This window comes from Periplaneta americana, chromosome 16 (assembly GCF_040183065.1).
Source record: "Periplaneta americana isolate PAMFEO1 chromosome 16, P.americana_PAMFEO1_priV1, whole genome shotgun sequence".
Taxonomy (NCBI): Eukaryota; Metazoa; Arthropoda; class Insecta; order Blattodea; family Blattidae; genus Periplaneta; species Periplaneta americana.
This window is the reverse complement of record NC_091132.1, coordinates 164593897-164616194: the sequence shown is the minus strand read 5'-3', so window position 1 is coordinate 164616194 and position 22298 is coordinate 164593897. Positions and strand designations below refer to the sequence as shown.

Sequence of the window (22298 nt, the reverse complement as noted above, 5' to 3'; positions counted from 1 at the left end):
AACAAAAGAACACAAAAAATACATCACACTAACATACGAAAAAAAAAAAAAACACACAAGACTGCAACCTCAATCACGAAATTAAATTACAACATCGTATACAGAACAAATAATACCCTACAAAAATCTCTCAAAATTCAGTAAATAATTTAATAATAATCGACACAATTCTTATTCAACAATGAAAGAACTAAATCAAAACCGACACAAAATTTAATACTCTGTTCTATGTTCACACATCTTTCACAAATATCATAAAATGACAAACTGTCAATAGCTTCAACCATCAGACATAGTGTAACACCACTCAAGTCAAACAACCAAGAACAACTGACGTCATTACCCATTCAAAATAGGGATATCCTGAACTAGCACCAACAGATAGCGCACGTGTACTATGAGGGATGCGCTTTGCGTGTGCATTTGTTTTTTGGTATATAAACATTGAGGATATACGTAGTGTATTAGTATATTAAATACTCTTAAAAACAACTAACAATGGCAGATTCTTGTTATGTTCCCATATGTAAAAACCAGGGAAAGCTTTTTGTCTTCAATCAGGTCCCGAAATATTCTGAATATATGCTTTAAACCTTAAAAAATATACGTAATAAAATTGGGCCTCGAAAGTGCTAGCTATTAAACAAAAGTAACTACTTCAAGTAAGGAATTGTTGACTATAGTTTCATATTGGAAGAGGAAAAAGAAAAATTAATAAAAACATATGCAACCTCGACAGCAATCTATGTTAGCTTAGATTATATGCAGTAATTGTAGGAGTCTCCGAATTTTACGCCTGCAGTAAACTCTCGATAAGCTGGAATGTTTATTATCCAGGACGATCCCTAGAGAAATCCATTTCGTGAATAATGCTTTTAATGTACCCTAATTATTAATGCCATATTTGAGTTCAAATTTTCAAAATCATCCCACACAGTATTCAAAACTGCATGTCCTTAACCTACAAAACACACTACTAATCGTGATACTACTGCGATCATATTATATCATCCTATTAAAAATTGCATTTGATCTTTCTGCAACTACAGAAAAAATACAAGGAATTCAATCTCGATAGTCTCTTCCCTATAAAATAAACACATCACATTGGTGGCTGCATATCCTGTTTTTAGCGTACAGTTCTTAAATACTAATTATATTAAAGAGGGCAATATTCACTTTCGACATATTTTCTATTTTTTTATTCGTGCATATTGTTGTCAAAGTTCTCGTTTAGGTTCATGAACATTCAATTTACTCGTATTTATATTCTGCATACTGCAGATTTCCCCACCCATCTTGGGGAATCGCTCAATATTATACAGGTTTATGTTATTACTTATTGTAAATTAAATTAAATTAAATTATGAGGTAAGAAAATATTGAATTATATTAAATTATACTAGATTATACAAAATAACTGTAAATATAATTTTGACACGCACAGAAAACCAACAAGCTGGAAAACGTAATCAACTGCAGCATATGACAAAACATAGCCCTACAACATGTTGCGCCGCATGGAACGCTCCTGCCATCTGACGGTAAAACTTCGCATAAGATATCCCTATTAACGAAAATTGTAGAACAAATGACAACTATATCCAATCAAATTGAAAGAACATCATGGCGACACCTAGTATAAAAACCTAGAACTAACATATAAAGCTAACTAAATAATCACTAACATTTAACTCTAAAGTAAAAAAGTTGGTAAAATATTACATCCAACCACTTACCTGTCTTCTGTGACATTACCCTACTATTAATAATAAATTATTATTATTATTATTATTATTATTATTATTATTATTAATATTATTATTATCATTATTATTATTATTATTATGAGTTGCATAAGAGGAATCGAATAGTGCAATAATTATGTGCAGGCCAAAGGAATCATTTAATGAGCCATCTGACAATACAGACTTCACATAACCTATTCATAAACAGGCAGAATATATTATTTTTATTTTGAAAAACATTTCCAGGAAGGAAACGGTAAATTGGACTCAGCCTTAGCTCCTACTGTTGCTGCAAGAGTGTGAGACGAATTAACCCAAAAGATTCTCTTAGCAGTACCGATACCACTGATAACACTACTTTACTGATAATAATGGTAATGCTGATACTCGTATGCGACATCAGAATAAGTAGTAAAGCAAAAAAACAGAATTTTGGCAGACTCGTTTATTACAAGTCGTCTTACATGCAACACACTTCTAGAGTCAAAGAAAAAAAAAATGAATTCTAAACTCGATCTGTCCCTCCACTGATCCAAAAGAATCTGTCTGCAGTATAATGTGTTCTATAGCTCTATGAAGTTGCCTCTTAACAGCTGCTAAATGTTAGTTGCAAATGCAAGATAATAATATTACCAGGCTAAACATTCTTGTGTCTTGTCTGAGTCAGATACTTACAGCTTCCTCTCTCATGGCCATTTCTATCGCAGGTGGGGCTCTCACTGATGTGGCTAAGTTGTTTCAAGTAATCTGTGAACATTAATTTATTATCAATTATTTCATGTTAGCAGTTCATAGAAGAAGAACATTATGGGACAGTATTAATTTCAAAACCTCGAAAATACAATATCGAAAATCTTAATAAGTAAAGCCTGCAAGATGTGACGTGGTGACTAATAAATTTGAGTCTAAGTTTTATTTTGATTAGTGCTTAAAACAATACCTCCATGACCAGTCCCGAAATCAAGAAGCCTTGAATCCCCACAGTTGTTTATACCTGACTGAACTTTTATCTACTTTGGAAACTGTTATATATGTATAAACAATCAAGTAGCCTATTTGAGACATTATTTCTACTTTTAAGTGTGTAATAATCCGTTCCCAGATCTTTATTTAATTACTAGGCCATTATTAAAAGCCTAGGAATTTCCTTTTCATATGTTTAAGATCAAGTGTACAATCTCAAGTAAAAAAATATTAATGTTATGTTTTATCTTTTTTAGAAATGCAAATTTATTTGAGAATTGGTTTTTTTTTTTTCTATTTACATAGCCATAGATAATATAATATAATATAATCAGAACATTTTGATAACTAAGATACTGTTCTGTTTTTTTTTGTCTGATTTAAACATATATAATGTTATTAATTTCAATGATGTATGTTATTCAAAGTTACAAAATCCTTGCACGTCGACCAAATGCTATTTCGAGAATGATGAGCGAGTATATATCATTTTAATGTACTTCGATACATTAAAATAATATATATGATATGCGTAAATCACTTCGTGATTTAAAACGGTGCTTATTCTGTCAGACCCCAGCCAACTAGTCACTCATAACGAGTGCACCTCAGCACATGTGTGGACTTCAGTCCTATGTTCATAGACATCTACGACGTAATGCAGAAGGCGGCCACTAGAGGGAACCCAAGAGGTGGAACTTAAACTGAGACGATTCTGTCCGACACCGGGATGAAAACCCGGGTGCCGGAGAGAATTTTTCTCCGTTCCATTACTCTTTCATCGTATGATAAGCGAGACTCGAAGCGCACGAGAATGACGAGCCGACAGTCGAAAGACAAATGCAACGAACACAGTGCGCGAGAGCGGCAGTATTTTGTTCATCTCTAATTTAGATGTTCTATTTAGTTATGACTGCAAATATTCCGAGGTCCTCTCTGATTTAGGAATTTATTATTATTTTTTATGTCAAGAAGTTTTTAAACTTAAAAGCTTCCAAACTTCATAGTGTTACAGGTAATGAAACTTAATTATACTGTACAACAGTTGAAAAGGGTTCAGCTTCGTTGTAAGTGAACTTACTAATGCTTCATGCTGGTGTTTCTCGACTGTAGTCTTCTAGGATTCTGGAAGTGGAGGTGGTCGGAATGCCTTCTAGTTGTTTATTATGACATCAGAAAGTGTGTGAGAGTTGAAATTTAGTTGTGTATTGAGCACACGTTTCTGTGTCTTATGTGTCTGTATCTTTCATATTGATCCTGTATACAGGTTGTTAAAAAATTGGGTGTTCCATATTTTGAGAGATGGTAGTATACACCAAAACACGAAAAAAAAAAAAAAAACCAACAAACATGGGTCCTAAAACTCATACCTTAAGAGCTATTAGCACTTGTTCATCATCACTAGAGGGGTTGCTCAATGTGATGTCCGTTCATAGTAATGCATCCTTCTGTCCTAGGGATTCACGCACTCTTTGAAACACTCCTGGTTGGTCTCTGATGTGCTGGCAGGCATTAATGACGCCCTCCTGTACTGCTTCTACATCACTGAGGCATGCACTAAAGCCTCCAAGTGTCCCTACAACCAAAAACCCAATGGATTAAGGTCAGGGGAATGAGCAGGCCAACATACTAGGACTCTCCGACCAATCCATCGCCCATTATCTTAATTTCCATTATTAATTTTCATTCATTTAGTGTTCTGCCCGAAGGCAGGTCTTTCAATTAATCGCATTTAATATTAAACTTACCTTTGGATGGATTCACCACTCAACTTCAAGTCCATCACACTACACCTGAGCTACTGAAGCAAGTTGCGAAACAAATATATTAAGTTTCGAGTGGTTCGCATCTCCTGAGTTTTATGGTACCATTTGTAGCTTTATCAGTATTCTGCCAACACTCTCCACATCTGTAGCTGAAGCACTAGTGAGTTGGTCTTCCATCCAGGTGGTCCTGGTTCAATTCACGGCATGGACGTGATTGAATTTGTGGTGAAAAAAGCACACGTTTCAGAGGGTTTTCTCGGGTACTACCGTTTCTCTCTGGCATTCCACCAACACTCTTCACCTTCCCATTATTTTATCTGTAATCAGCAATATAGTTGCAAATAAGTTGGAGTGAAATCTTGAGGTTTCCGAGACTAAAATAGAAAAGACTTGAGGCTCAGGGGCCTGGGGCGTATCAAGCTACACGTCTGCGGATGGGACCTAGTTATATCAGGGATCGCTCAGCTGTCAGAACCGGATTCACTAACGCCACCTATCAGCCTTGGACAGTCACTGTATATATATCTCATATGCCGAACCATATGAACTGGTTGGAATGCATAAAGAGCAGGAGTGGTTTTTCGGGTGAAGCTCGTGAAGCGGCACTTCACCTGTTTAATAAGCGCAACTTCACTTATTTAAAAGTATTTTAATATCTTATTTGATTTCACTTCATTGTTGTCTTTTACCTTCTACATTGTGATATGTTCTGCACTTTGGTATTCTGCATTACTTACTTACTGGCTTTTAAGGAACCCGGAGGTTCATTACCGCCCTCACATAAGCCCGCCAATGGTCCCTATCCTGAGCAAGATTTCTGGATTCGCCCATACGTGCTACATGCCATGCCCATCTCAAACGTCTGGATTTAATGTTCCTAATTATGTCAGGTAAAGAATACAATGTGTGCAGTTCTGTGTTGTGTAACTTCCTCCATTCTCCTGTAACTTCATCCCTCATCGAGTTCATTAGACATCCAACAACATTATGCCAAAATCAAATGTGTTTTTACCGAAGATGGAGTCCAATATGGAGTCGCTGTTTTCCCGATTAATACGTTGGATAAAGTAACAGGCTTATATGACGTTCATACATCTACACATAATATTGTATGTACGAAAAATTTGTTTTCATACAATTTAGACAATTTAACTTACCTGTTTGTTTAAGAGACATGATGAGGACCGATAAGCTAATATATATATACATATATATATATATATATATATATATATATATATATATATATTTTTAATTAGGGATCAGCAGGGTCCGTCTATGCTTATCTACTTAACAAATATTAAATATTAAAATACTTATCACATTTTATTAGCTTGAACGTTTTCGGCTTGAATAAGCCATCTTCAGAAAATTATGCCCGAGAATACATATGATTGGTACATGCGTGTTATGTAGTACAAAGTGAACAATGAGTTAATAATGAGCCTTTACTATAAACAATTGTGGACTCAAATTAATTAAAATGTGGTTAAAATAAAAAGCTTTATAAGCTGTGGTCAATAAAATATTAAAATGTTAAAATATAAAATGTTATCCTGAGTTGCAGTTTGCTGAACCATCTGTGACAAAGCTTCAATGGTGTCTTGAATGGAGATAATTCAACTGTAATACGGGATGAGAATGTATCAAAATGTGGGCCAATATAATACATACAGTACATAATGAGGAAGTTACAAACAATAACAATGAGATGTACTGATGTAAATCTTAATACTGTTGAATCTTTAACAAGGTTAATATAAAAGTATATAAATCTGGTTACAAACTTCGCATAGTGAATTATGGAGGCAAGGGCATGGAACACTTGTGATTAATCTAAATGATGTTTGTAAAATAGTTTAATTAGAGCGGGGATTAATGAGTTGTAAAATTATTATAAATTTGTCTGGGTAGCGTTATCTTAGGTATGAAAATTAAAAAGTAATCTATAATCAAACTTACTATCGTGTGTGTGGTGATGGTAGTTCCGTAGTGAATGGTGGTAGAGAGACAACTGTTGTTATTTTGTGTTGCTGTAAGTCAGGGGTCTCAAGGTTAAAACTGCACTGGGCAAACCAGCGAATAGGGATTATAAAGAATGGACACTTCGCGTCGGTACCTTTGATGTAGCCGGACCGATTTCAATGACCTTCAAGCCAGTTAGAGCGTCAGATTCTGCCTTCTCCCTAGAGTTGGCGCTGACATCACACCAGCTAGCAGTCGACACAGCGGAAATATAACACATATAATTAATACATCTAGGTACATTATGTACTCAAATAAAATAAATTGGATCCATAAAATAATAAATCCTTCATTAACTGTAAGGTCTAGACTCTAGAGTTCCTTTATAATGAGAGTTGAGACGTTGACCCCAACAACAATTAAAATAAGTAATGATTTGATAGCGCTGAAAATGGAAAAACAAAACTCTTACGAGAAGTAAAACCATATACCTATATTATATTACATACAAATATTAAACGAATTCGATACTTAATTTTATAATGTATTATATTATTTTATAATATAATTTATGATATCTGAAATATAAAATATTATTATTACAACTAGTTTGTCACTGAGAAATAAGGAAAAGCTGTTAACTTGAATTTAATTGAAGCAAAGCGTTACTGGATTATGCAATAAGGTAGGCGATGTTTGGATCCTGTGCCTTAATTCTATTCTCAATTATTATCTCAGCGTATGCTCGATTACACTACCTCTAGCGCTTGAAAGTGGAACTAGCAGCTGGCGCACAGAGAAACAAAACACAGGAAAATTCGCTCAGTGTCCATTCTTTATAATCCCTATTCGCTGGGCAAACCGTCATTAGTCACTGTGAAACCGAAGGAACCTGATCGTAGAATGATGTAACCTTGGGCGCTGCTTGTAACACTTCTGTGATAAGATGTACACCCACATCACTTTTGATTCATAACATGTTATTAACGTATTATATTTCACGTTAGGCATGTACATAATACGTAGCGTGTAACACCGTGAGTGGTCTCTGCGTGAGGAAAATAAGAGTAAGCTTTCTGAATGGATGTTTTCCATATATGTGCATTCATTCATATTTGGGAATGATAAAATAACTTAGTTGTACACTGTAATATTCAGGTTAAAGGGCCTCGGAATTAAAATTAAAATTGTGAATTAAAAATGATGAAAGGTACTCAACTATACAAAATTATATAAATGAACACACGCACACAGATAGATATATATATATATATATATATATATATATATATATATATATATACTGTACATAACATAGAGACCTATAGATTATATATAATATTCTATTTATAAGAATGAAAAAGAAATAATGCCCACCAATCTATTTGTATAAAATGAAATCGTAATTTTCCTATGATTAAATTTATTAAATTTTAGGACCAACATTTTCGGAATTCTCAACTTTCTTCCGTCCAAGAATGCTCTCTATGCATGGTGCCAGCTTTTGTGACGACATAAAACGCAGTGTGAAAACGAGTTTCCTCTGTGTAAGGTGGGATCTGTGTGGTGTCTTAATCATTTTTATTAAAGAGAAGAATCTTTCACACACGTAAGTGGAACCAAACAAGGCTATGGTTTTAATGACCACTTTTCTTGAAAGGGGAGAATTATAGGGACCCAAAAGACTGTAAAACTCTAAGATTTGTATAGAGTGAAAGCTTTTTTTTTTAACAGGGTATTACATTGCATATATATGACTTCAACTTGTAACGTTTCAGAAACTTTGAGTGTCTGAACCGAAAATGGAGTCGTAAATAATTCACAATCCTTTTTAAAAAGATGAAACTCCTTGAATCTAGGCTCAAATGATATTCTAAGATCTTTCAAAATTTCGCTGTATCTAAGATGTTGCTGTTCTGTTAAACCAGATAACCCTTTAACGTTCCAGAGTTTCAGCTGGGCTTCCCACAATGTGAGCCTCATAATTAAAGCTTTGATTTTATCATACATGTCAGTTATTAAGCTATCTTTCCCTTATAGGCTTTTGACTAAGACAATTCAGATGCGCAGTGATATCACTAAGAAAGACTAAATCTTGTATGCATTCCTCATTAATAAGCTCTGGTACTGGGTGCTTAAAGACTGTCTAAAATTCCTTCATTTCAACCTTATTAGTTCTACTCTCTGTAAACAAATAATCTTTTTCCAAACTTTCTCATAAACCAGTTTTCAGATTTCCTAGCCACTTTAACAGAGCCATTCCTCTATGGACACAAACGGAAAGCAATGTGGTGACCGAGTCGATCTGTTCATGTTACGTGGTGTTTGACGTCACTGGCACGAACATACCCGAACGCTTATCTAGTTGTCCCAGTGAGGGCAGCGTTATTCCGGAAGGAGCAAGGTCTGCCCGATCAGCTCATGTTTGAGACCGCTGGTGTAAGTTCTGGATGTTAATGATGTTTGTTCATAGCCTGGGTATGCTTTTTTAATTTTGTTTATGGAGTCGAGGAACATTTGATCAGCTTGTTTTGAACACCCATTAACCCAAAAGTAAGCTAATGTTACAGTTTCCCCAACCACATGTTTATTGTTATTGTACACTCTATTTTACACTGCTTATATTTAAGGCAGTACGAAACATTTTTGTATTTCGATCTTATTTGCCATATTACTTTTTCTGCAGCACTACAATTAGTATAAGGTGTTTTATCTGGAATTAATCCCTGTTCGATGCACCAATTTACACAACTTTAGTTATCTGTGTCGGCAGCTTTGCATAATTCGCGAAAGTTTATGGTCTTCTGTCAGCGTGAGGTACAAGCATATTTGATGCACTAGCCACACAGAACAAACTAGCCATCATAAATAGTCAAGAGTGAATCGATTTAATTCTATATAAAAGGACATTTGATAGTGGATAAGTGGAGTAACGTCATCTTTCGGATACTTATGATATTACTTTGTTGTATAATACAAGTTAAATAGTTTGTGATCTATTTGTTATATTTTAATGTACGAAAAAGTTAGTAGCAATCTAATGAATTCAGTTTCAAATGGACTTGTATTTTTAATGCGTTTGGAAGTATTTTATGTTAATTGGGTCTAAGTATAACTATAGAGGGATTAGTATCCTCAACACATGTTATAAGATATTTAGTAGGATTTTAAATGAAAAATTAAAAAAAACATGCTGAAACTTTCCTTCTGGAGTGTCAAAATGGCTTTAGAAAAGGAAGATCATGTGTAGATCCATTATTTAGTATCAAACTATTGTTAGAAAAAAGAAAAGAATTTAATTTAGAAACCCATATAGCTTTTATTGATTTTGTGAAAGCTTTTGATAAAGTCCGAAGAGACCTTTTATTCGACATATTACAAGATAAAAATATTCCAAATTTGCTATTACAAAATATAATAGAAATCTACACAGACAGCAAAATAAGTGTCAAAATAAATAACTGTATATCCGAAAGAAAATTAGTTAATAATGGAGTTCGACAAGGTTGTCCACTATCACCAACTTTATTTAATATCTATATAAATGAAATTATTTTAAAATGGAACCAAATGTACACATCAGGTATCAAAATAACCAGTGCTCTAACATTAAATACCTTACTCTATGCCGATGATCAAGTCATAATTTCCAATTCAGAGGATAATTTACGAAGAGGATTGTATACATTAAATAAAATATTAAAAGATTTTGGGATGGAAATTTCAGCACAAAAATCAAAAGCAATGGCATTTTTAGGACAAGACCCAGTCAGAAGTAAGATAATACACAATAACCAATGCCTCAAACAAGTGCAAAATTTCAATTATCTGGGTTGTGAAATATCTTATCAAAATGGAAAAGATGTGAACAAGAAAATTACCAAATTTACACAAATTCTAGGAATAATAAACAATACATTAAAAGCTAAATTAGTACAAAAATCTACAAGGATAAAACTATATAATACACTAGCATTACCCTCCCTTTTATACGGAAGCGAGATTTGCACATTAAAGAAAAAAGACATGAACAGAACAAAGCAACGGAAATGAAATTTTTCAGGACAGCAGGATATACTCTTTTAGACCGAAAAAGGAATGAAGAAATTTTAGAACAATTAGAAGTAGAGTCAATAGAAGAAAAAATCAGCAGATACAAATTCAATTGGCTAGATCATGTAAGAAGAATATAAAATTCAAGAATCCCAAAAATTATGATGCAGTATAAACCTAGAGGACATCGTCGACCAGGAAAACCTTTAAGAAGACTGCTAGATAGGGCCGAAACAGGTCTACAGAGGCCTAATTCGTGAAGGATGATGATGATGATGATGATGATGATGGGTCTAAGTATAATTTTCAAGGATTTGTTCATTAACGAATTCGTAGCATAATGACTATGATGGTGGTTTACTATGGTCAATTCCACGATAGGTTGGACATTGAAGTTAAAATTTAAATTTTGTGTTCAAATATATGTTCTTTATATCATTTTCTTCGGGAAAGTTCAAATTTTTAGAAATTAGCAGAAAAGTCCGATTTATTTAATTAATTATTGCTTTACAGACATCTGAAGTGAATATTTTTAGAGTGTACAGTTGATCTGCCAAATTTACTTTGACAGTTTGTTGCCAAACCACAACTTAAAATTAATAAACCAGGCTGTTCTCTCTTGTAATTCTATTAACAAAAAGAGAAGACTTTTATGAATTTCAGTGAGTTTAAAAATTTGTTATTTACAAAATAAGCGTTTTTATGTAACATCCGTCACAGAATATGCTTAAAGTACTCTCTTGCTCTCAATTTTTGTCCTGAAGGCACTAATTTTTGAAAGCAAAGTCAAAATATTATGCCAAAAGTACAGTATGTTTTTAATTTTTTTTAACTAAAAATAACAAGTGTTTTAATGTGACGGGTGTTACAAAAATTAGAGCATGAAGAATTCTGTATTTTGGTTTATTGCAGGTAGTTCCCACAACACATTATTAAATAGGTTTCAAATGTTGGTAAAACTGAATTTTAAGTTATCAATAGTTGTCAATACCTGTTTCCCTCCAAAAGCTTACTTGTCTGAAAAATTTCCCACCAAATTTACATTAAGCTGAATGTTTCGTCGAAGGCTCTAATTTATCTAAAAAATTGTAGGATACAAAGATAAATACGGTCAATGTTACTTAGTCCCGCCCACTATAGAGACTTAAGCCAATTTTACACATATTTAGTATAACTTGTTGCTTCTTTGACAGGTTAGGTTTGGTTAGTTTAGGTTTTTGTTATAGCCTACTTTGCATATACGATTATAGCGCAACATTGGCAGTGATAAAAGTGAAATATTCGTTCAATGGGAGTTGGATACTCTACATTCACCGTAAATACTAAATATATATTTCTATTTTAGTTAATCATATTACTTTTCTATTCTGTAACACTATTTCTTGCTTAGTTAACAGGGAATGAATTACTTAAGATATTAACCACTAGCATAACCTACAAATAACTTATGTAGATTGAGCTGCTGCATTTTTAAAGAAGCATGAAGCTGCAAGTTACCCATGCAGTTAATTATTGTAATGCTTTGAGCTAGCTGGATACAGTACATATATTTAATTGCAGAATGGGGAAATCAGCAGCTGAAAGGCAAGCTGAATGTCGTAGGAGAAGAAAATTACATAAAGATAAATATGAAGACTATTTGCAGAAGGAGAGAGAGAGGGACAAGCTTAGGAGAATAAAGGAGCTTTCGAGAAAGGAACTTACTGCCCATAGAGAGAAAACAAAACTGAGAGTTCGAAACTACAGAGCAAGAAAAGCTGCATTAATAAACACTAGTATTTCCAGTCATTGACCTGTGTACAAAACTCCACAGTCACTCGGAAAAGCTGTCCAAAGAGTAAATAGAATTCTTCCAAAAAGCCCCCGAAAAAGAAAAGAAGTTATTAAAACAATAATTTCATCCGAAAAGGTTCGAGTTACCTTTAATAAAAAGATCAAGATTATCTAACGATGTAATTAAGGCAGTGGAAGACTTTTACAATAGAGATGACATTTCACGGCAGGCTGCAGGTTAAGAGAGATGCTGTAATAACACGGGGACCTGACGTCTAGAAGAGAACTCAGAAGAGACATTTAAGCATGTCAGTTGTAGAAGCATATAGAGTGTTTTGTTATGAAAATGTAGGTTTAAAAATTGGCAAATCAAAATTTGCAGAACTGCGCCCTGCTCATGTTTTGAAATAATCTGAAATGCCAAGAAATGCATCTCTCTGCAGATATCATGAAAATACCAGTCTTTTACTTCAGAGTCTAAAATCAAAACTACCAAAGAAATGTGTGACATTAACAGAGTTAGTTAAATTCAGCGTTTGTGATGAAATCTCTTCCGTTTGTATGAGTAACCAATGTGAGACAGGTAAACATTTAGGACTTGTCAAATCAAATATTACTGACAAATTTTCAGAGGAAGATAAATGTAAGCAAATTTCTTAGCTGCAGTGGGACATAAATTCTGAGGGAAGAACTCTAAAGATCATGCAGGAAGGTATTGTGTCCACCGACATTCTTGAAAAAATCTTGAGCCAAATGCCAAAGTTTTTGTGGCATGTTTTAATTAAAAGGCAGCAAATTATTTCATTTTTTTCAAATATAAAACAAAATATTGGCTCTAATGAGCAAAGCGCAGTACTGCAGGTTGAATTTTCAGAAAATTATTCCATTGTGAACCAAGATGAAATACAATCTGCCCACTGGAATCAACTGCAAGTGACTGTATTTACAGCTGTTGCATGGACTAATACAGGCTCTGTGTCATATGCTATTGTTAGTGATTCTTTTAGTCATGACAGGTATGCCGTGTATGCATTTATGAAATACCTCATTGGCACTTTGGCTGAGAAAGGGTCCAAGCATGTGGATGTGTTCAGTGATGGTGCTGCTTCACAGTTCAAAAATAAATATATGTCTGCAGCCCTTTACCTTCTTGAATCACAGTTCAATCTGTTCTGAAGTGGCATTCCTTCGCCACTTCTCATGGCAAAGGTGCTGTTGATGGAGTAGGAGGAACGATCAAGAGAGGAGTTGGCACTATGGTTAATGTCCGGAGGGAATTAGTGACAGGATATCAATCATTTGCTACAGTAGCAAAACAAGTCTGTCCAAATATAAAGACAGTAGTCATCTCCAAAGAAGAAATAGAGATGGTATCAGAAAAGAACAAACTTAGTTCCCTCTGGGAAAAAGTGAATGCTGTTCCTGCTACACAAACATTGCACTGCATTATTCCTTCTGGTGAAAGCAAAATAGTTGGCAAAAAATTCTCATTTAGCACTGAAGATGAGCTGTACATCACTGTAAAGGACTGCAAACAATCTGGCAAGAACACACCTTATTCTAACAATGACAATCCAAATTTGAAATGTATGTCTCCTGGTGAGTTCACTTTGGTGAAATTTGCCACAAAATCAAGGATTTTGTACTATGTTGGCCAAGTTCTAGAAATAGACGAAAAAGGAGATATGATCAAACTAAACTTTTTAAGGAGAAATTGTTCATCTTTAAATTTATTTATGTATCCCGAGAAAGAAAATATTTGGGGCTAAGCGGGATGAAGCTACAGGAGAATGGAGAAAGTTACACAACACAGAACTGCACGCATTGTATTCTTCACCTAACATAATTAGGAACTTAGAATCCAGACGTTTGAGATGGGCAGGGCATGTAGCACGTATGGGCGAATCCAGAAATGCATATAGAGTGTTAGTTGGGAGACCGGAGGGAAAAGACCTTTAGGGAGGCCGAGACGTAGATGGGAGGATAATATCAAAAAGGGTTTGAGGGAGGTGGGGTGTGATGATAGAGACTGGATTAATCTTGCACAGGATAGGAACCGATGGTGGGCTTATGTGAGGGCGGCAATGAACCTTCGGGTTCCTTAAAAGCCCTTTGTAAGTAAGTAAGTATCCCGAGAAAGAAAATATTTGGGGCTAAGCGGGATGAAGCTACAGGAGAGTGGAGAAAGTTACACAACACAGAACTGCACGCATTGTATTCTTCACCTAACATAATTAGGAACTTAAAATCCAGACGTTTGAGATGAGCAGGGCATGTAGCACGTATGGGCGAATCCAGAAATGCATATAGAGTGTTAGTTGGGAGACCGGAGGGAAAAGACCTTTAGGGAGGCCGAGACGTAGATGGGAGGATAATATCAGAAAGGGTTTGAGGGAGGTGGGGTGTGATGATAGAGACTGGATTAATCTTGCACAGGATAGGAACCGATGGTGGGCTTATGTGAGGGCGGCAATGAACCTTCGGGTTCCTTAAAAGCCCTTTGTAAGTAAGTAAGTATCCCGAGAAAGATGACGTTGCTTGGGTGGAAAATGATGATAACATTTAAATGGAGTTGTTGATCAGAGAGGAAGAGTAAAAATTGAGACAGCTCTCAAGTATGATGCTGCTTAAGTTATTACATTTTGTTTTGTAATTATAGTTTTAGTAAAATTTATTAAATTCTGTTGTGAGAATTATAAATTTTATATTTAGCACCTGTTTAAGTGAGCATACAAAAAAGTAAATTTATGTTAGGAACAACAGTTTAATATCAAATATGGATCTGTTTTTCTAGCCACACTATTTTGATTTTATGTATGTATTTTTATTGTTTCAATTAAATGTTTGTATTAATTTACTTTAAAGTAGAAGTACAATTTTGAACCTGTCAACATCATATTTGTAATGTACTAAGTGAAAGTTAAATTAAAAAAAATGCACACTCTTAAAACTTGTATCAAAAAAAAAAAAAATCTGAAATTTCTTCAGACAAGTAACACCGTCACATAAAATTAATTAAATTATAAGGGCAAGGCTTAATAATTTAATTACATCCATTATATCACTCGATTCCTCTAACTTTCCTTTCACTGAAAATAGGTAACACAATTAATTCAAATTGTGAACTTCACAGAGTTATCAGTTCAACTGTATCACTAATTTATTCATGTCTTTTTCATGTTACACCCGTCACATTGTTTATTTCATTTATATCCCCTAACAAATAATGGTTAGAAAAAAAAAATAACTAGTTGTATCTGACAAGGAAGAAGTGGAGATTCATTGAAGTACAAAAGAACTAGCATAAATATTTTTTTAATTATTTTATTCCAGTTAAATTCCGAAGATTTTCTTTCTGGACGTAACACCCGTCACAGTGTAATTGACCCTACACGAAAGGTCCTACGATCGAATCCCGGCGTATTCAAAGGTGAGCTGTATATTTCAATTTAATAGTATATAATAGGTAGAGGGTGAATAATAGAATTAGAAAAAATATGTGAGAAAGAGAGTGTAGTGAAATGGTGTAGAGTGAGAGGATGGGGGATGAAAAGAGGGAACAGTTAGGGTGTCGATATAATTCATATTTTGAAGTATTAGCATCGTGCGTGACGTCATATTATGTCATCGTTCTCCAATTGGTCCAGGAAAATACCGACTAGATCTTAGATTTTACCAAAATTATTTTATATTTGTCAGTCCTCTTATGTTGTCATTTGCATGGCAATTTTTGTTTTTGCACATATTTCTTGTGTATTATTTTTCACTGGGGGTTATAAATGTATACAGTTCACCTATAAATAGCCTTTTTATATTTTTCCGGATATCTTTTTTATTTTATTGGGTTATTTTACGACGCTGTATCAACATCTCAGGTTATTTAGCGTCTGAATGAAATTAAGGTGATAATGCCGGTGAAATGATTCTGGGGTCCTGCACCGAAAATTACCCTGCATTTGCTCGTATTGGGTTGAGGGAAAACCACGGAAAAACCTCAACCAGGTAACTTGCCCCGACTGGGATTCGAACCGGGGCCATCTCTTTTCGCGGCCAGACGCGCTGAACGTTACTCCACAGGTGTGGAGTGCTGGATATACCCTATTAAAAAAGTAAGTAATGCCAACTTATTGATATTACATATGTGCATAAAAATTATGTACCATCACTCCGCAAGTAATGCTAATCTCTCGCTCTTTCTCTCTCTCTCCCTGTGTGTGTGTGTGTGTGTGTGTGTGTGTGTGTGTGTTTTAATATAACAATACAGTATGTATAGAAATCCGCACATAAAAAGTATGTTTATTATTTTGCATAAGGTGATTATGTTTAGTTTTTAGGTCTTCACGTTACCTGTTATTTGCAATGTATTAGGTACCGGGTACTTTTCATAATTGATTCCATTCCCTTTATTAATTGAAAAATGACTTATAAATTCAATGTAATTTGGCTACCTTTGCGCATTATATTTTTCCACATAACTTTCGTCTTGTGGTCTAAAAGTAGGCCTAACAGTAATATAATTTTCGATTCTCTAAGACTTAACAACAGGTCTATAGCATACTGATTATCGCATATTTATTTCACTTAAGAATTTGATTATAATAAGAACTTGTGTAAACAAGGTGTATGTATTTATGTGTTGTGATCTAAGAGTAATGTATGTTAACATAATTGTCGATTCTATGAAACCTAACGATATGCTGATTATCGTAAAATTATACATTCTATAATATGTATTATGTAGGCTTATTTATGGATGTATGAGCATGTTTTTTATAACTTGCTACGTACGTATTTTCTTTCCTTTAATGCTCTGACGCATCAATGAAACTTTGAATAAGTTTATTTCGTATCAATTCTACGTTAAACGTCGAAAATGGCCATAATCTCTCAATTTTTTTTTATCATTGCGTGATTTACGTACCTACTGCTATTAAGCGCCTACTGTCCATCAACATGGCGGCAAGCGTAGCATTCAATTCGCCCGGTTCCTCGTTCTGCGTAGTCGAGACTGTAGGCAAGGGGCTTGCGGATTACTGACGACAGTAATGCGAACCAAGCAATTCGATAAGGAATAGCGGGCGACAGGAAAGGTCAAGAGATAACTTGAATGATATTCAAGAGTACAGTCGGAAGAGAAACGACATCGATAGAATCAGTCTTGCGTTGTGATAGTTACATTACGGCTTTAGTTCCAGTTCCACTGCATGTGAATACGTGTCTTGTTCCAAGTGCGTTTATTTTATTATGTAGTGATGGAGCGTTCCCCTCGCAGAGTATGATTATTTTATTCGTAAATATAATGTTGCGCGTTTAATTCGCTTCGAATTCTTTTCTTACTACGCTTTCATTTCCACTGGTGATGTCTCCATCTGTTCATCCTCTTGGAAGAGGTAGTACTTTCATCGGCCCGCATCTCTCGTTCCCTCGGCGTGCCTACAAACACATGTCAAAACAGACAGTAACGCAATCACTGCTTTCCTTGCGCGAGCTATTAAAGACCTTGACAAGTTGGGAAGAAGCTGGGGTCAGCAGTGGGCGAAGCAAAGAGATAAGATAAAGTTCGCCTGCCAGTCATCCCGGGTCACTGGTCAGACCAAGCCAATGTATTCTAATACGTAGTCCAAGCATACGATTCCAAGCAGCCATCATGCTATCGGTCGTCAATATTGTGATTCGTTAACTAGTAGTTTTCCTCTTCTGTTTTTATATATTTGTCGTGAGTATTATTTTATCAACTGATTGTATAACATTATTATCTGTTAATTGATATTTTACAGATGATAAATCTAAAGGACAATGGGAAAAGGGACTAAACACTATAAATAAATAAATAAACAAACAAAGAAATAAGCAAATAAACAAATAAATAAATAAATCTTAATATATAAAATTGAATGTGGGTATGTATGTATGTATGTTCTCTATACAAATCTACACGCTTTGACCGGTATGTGCCAAAGTTTGCACATTTAACCTTCATAACCAGGAGGAGAACATAGGCTATATTAAAATTGTGCAAATTGACGTTAAATTAATTAAATATATAAAAAATAAAAATAAATAGATCAAATATTCATGTATTATATTAAAATGCAAAATCTTCTACAGTCAATTGTTCTTTATTATTGTCTGTTGTATTCAACATAGACTTTCACGAGACCTTGGAAATTATAACACGAAATAATATTATTGATACAGCATGAAGGCTAAAATCTAGACAATTCATGCAATAAATACCTTTACACAGTCCAGGACCATATTATGAATTTCTCGATGCAGTTGTAGGTAGTGAGCAAGCTGTGTTTTATTCAACTGAATTCTTGAATTCTTTGAGACTACAAGGATTGAGACCACATAATTATTTTAATACTTAATATTGAATCACCGATAGTACTATTGCGAAATAATGACCCACCAAATCATGCAAAGGAGCAAGAATTGGTGTGAAAAACTCATTCGAAACGTAGTAATAGAAGTGACAATATTAACTGGAAAAACGAAAGGAGAAGATGGTTTTATCTCACGTATTCCTATGATACCACTAACATGCCTTTCGATTTTAAGTAATTGCAATTTCAGTGCGACTAGCACTTGTAATGGCCACATCAAAATTATGGTCAAGGACAGTCGCTTAGAGTAGCAGACATTAACTTAAAAACTGCGTGTTTCAACTATATTTTATATAAAGGAATGGAAAAAATAAAAGTTTTACACATCGAAAAGCAAATCAATGATAATTTTGTCATGTTCCTAATGTAGTAGATTATGTGAATGTACGAGTACGTAATATGACTGAAAATAACATTGCATTAATTCTAAAATATACTCTCTCAAAATACTGTTGCTCATGACCGAAAACGTGTTATTGCGAAATTTGAAGTGTATAATCACATGTTACGCGTTGTGGAAAGAACAGTCACTTAATTTCTAAAATACCTGTACACATCCCCCAGAATATTAGTCTTTATGTTAAAAAATGACTTATTGCGAGTTTATATTGTAGGACCTATCTGTATTTTGTAATTATATAAAATAAGAAGTAATATAATTAATAGCCTATGTTCTGAATTTGTGAGATGTAATTTCTCAATTCAGATTAAACAAAACTGGGTATGATATAAGTGGATGTACAGCGGTAAAATGGTAAACAATTCTCCAGTATAAATTAAATATTATCCTACGTATATTATATTGATTCTTCAGTACGACTGACAGAGAGAGAAATTTTGGCTCATAATGACATCCCAATGGGTTCAAACTAGGAACAAGGGAATTCCCTGTTTATCATCAGCTGTCTCTGAAATTCAAGTCAAAGCACACACAGACATGAAACTGCGTGAAATATACAGCTTCAGATCAATGTACAGATCTTATAATTATTTTATCTCTGCCTCTGTTCAACGTCACATTTGCGGCGGGGATGAAAGGAGACGGCCGAAAGATTGTAATGTTTTTTAATACACTAACTCCCACGACTAAGAAATTTAGGAGTTACTGACCAGCAGAGATAATGTAAGATCTGTAGAGCATTGAGATACTGCTAAGTGGGTGTATAGGGATCGAGAAGTGTTTTTGTTTTGCTGCAAGACAATTCCAACTCATTTAACCTGTATAAATTTTCGTTTGGTTTTACTTTAATTATAGTTTTATTGTTCTATTATTTTATTTGTATTTTTGGTGATGTGAAAGAGAAGGCTGATGGCCTTAACTTCGCCAGAATAAATAACTAGATATACACACACACACACACACACACACACACACACACACACATTGAAATTAAAAAACGTTTGAATGTAAGGTAAGAGATGAAATGTTTTCTTTCGTTGCCTGATCTACAGTTGTTTTAAATTGAGTAAATCCTTTCAAACATTTGGCTAAGAAGTTCATTAGTTCATGTAAGTGACACTATTTAAAAACTCATCTTTATGGCGAGAAAAGCTTAATAAAGACAATTCGTTTTGGTTGTTTATAGTTGAGTTTCTGAGTTTTCCGAAAAGTCTAACAGCCAATTTAATTATAAAAAGAAAAAAAAAAAGGACAACCTGGACAATGCCGGGTGCTTTCAGCTAGTAAATAAATAAAAATAGATAATTTGACGTTCATAATATATTATATGTGTCGGAGTTTTGTTATAAAAGTGGATTACTCTGTCTAATGGACTCGATGAAATTGAAAGTGACAGACTCTGTCTAATGGACTCGATGAAATTAAAAGTGACAGAAGTTCTTGAAAATTTCCCATATTAGATGAAGATGAACTTTCATCATGTCCGTGACATCATTCTCCTCCAAGGTCTAAATTAAAATATATTTTTTTATTTCCAGGAGCTGTAGTGCAATTTTTCTCGATTGCAGTTAATTAAATATCTGAGACCCAAATCTGCTTCCAAAGTACAATTCAGGAATGCAAGGTGACAGATTATTAATTGTGTATCAGATAAGCTTCCGAATGCCCAAAAGGTACAATAGCACATAAAATGTTACATTTTCCCGTAAGACAATTCATCGTTGGAGAGCAAAAGAATAAAGCATATGAGATTTCTTTAAGGAAATGAACATTGGCTTAGTGAGCTACTTATTATTAAATTAGGTTCTCATCGTGATAGTAATGACAATTTAGAGAAAAATTACCCCTGGAAAAAAACAGCAAATTTGAAGTCGAAACAAAGTCAATCCAGAGCATTAGAGATTGTATACAAAACAAATGTACTACCTGTAGCTACTGTGTAAAGTTTCATGAAAATCTTTTAAGTAGAAGAAAAGTTACTAATTTTTACTAAATACATCCACATATAAGTGGCAGTTCACCTAATACCAAGGTCATCAGAGTTTCTATACTAAACAAATGTACTACCTGTAACTATTGTATCAAGTTTCATCAAGATCTTTTAGGTAGAAGAAAAGTTACTAATTTTGTCTAAATCCATCCACCTATATATAAGTGGCAGTTCCCCTTATACCAACGTCATCAATGTTTGTATACAAAACAAATGTACTACCTGTAGCTACTGTGCAAAATTTCATAAAAATCTATTAGATCGGAGAAAAGTTACTAATTTTGTCTACATGCATCCCCCTATAAGTGGCAGTTCACCTTATCCCAACGTCATCAAAGTTTATATATAAAACAAATGTACTACCTCTAGCTACTGTGTAAAATTTCATAAAAATCTGTTAGATCAGAGAAACGTTGCTAATTTTGTCTAAATGCATCCCCCTAGAAGTGACAGTTCCCCTTATGCCAACGTCATCAAAGTTTGTATACAAAACAAATCTACTACCTGTAGCTACTGTGTAAAATTTCATAAAAATCTGTTAGATCGGAGAAGAGTTACTAATTTTGTCTAAATGCATCCCCCTATAAGTGGCAGTTCCCCTTATGCCAACGTCATCAAAGTTTGTATACAAAACAAATGTACTACCTATAACTACTGTGTAAAATTTCATAAAAATCTGTCAGATCGGAGAAAAGTTACTAATTTTGTTTAATAGCGCTCCATATAAGAGGCAGTTCCCCTTATATCAACGTAATTAGAGTTTCTGTACAAAACATATATGCTACCTGTAACTACTGTGTAAAATTTAATTAACGTCTGTTAGATAGCTGAAACGTTATTACGTCAGTTATATCACTTCTGTTGCTCCTGCATATTTATTATTAAATCGAATTTTATTTAACACTTCCTTATTACTTACTATACAAATAGTCAAACATAGGTTTGCATATAAAATGTCGAAAATTAAATTTCACTGAAACGAGTCTTCCACAGAATAGGTGGTAAGTCTAATCCAGGAAATTGAATAATTTGCTTGATAACCTCACTACAATTTACAATTAACTTATTGAAGGATGCGTCTGGGATAAATAAGATTTATACATTTAACAATCATATACACTGCAATTGCTGCTCACAACTCACAGCAACGAGACCAAACGAAACAAAATTGGGATAAATTTCAGAACACGGATTCTTTCCTTTACCTCTTACTTCAAAATTCCAACCTTGTGCACAAAAAATAAATTATTG

The 22298-nt window shown here is 34.1% G+C and overlaps 1 protein-coding gene across 5 annotated transcripts in view; it reads right to left on the bottom strand.

Annotated features, from left to right (window-relative positions):
* Positions 1 to 22298, bottom strand: part of LOC138691752 (uncharacterized) — a 35763-nt gene that overhangs the window by 12245 nt on the left and 1220 nt on the right. Inside the window, exons 1-4 of one of the 5 annotated variants that reach the window (XM_069814092.1) lie at positions 17606 to 17803; positions 4460 to 4794; positions 4082 to 4287; positions 2424 to 2495 (exon numbers count right to left, since the gene is read on the bottom strand). In XM_069814092.1, coding sequence (XP_069670193.1) covers positions 2424 to 2444 — 21 coding nt within the window. In that variant the 5' untranslated portion in view covers positions 2445 to 2495; positions 4082 to 4287; positions 4460 to 4794; positions 17606 to 17803. The other 4 variants (XM_069814089.1, XM_069814093.1, XM_069814091.1 and 1 more) reach the window with 4 other exon arrangements.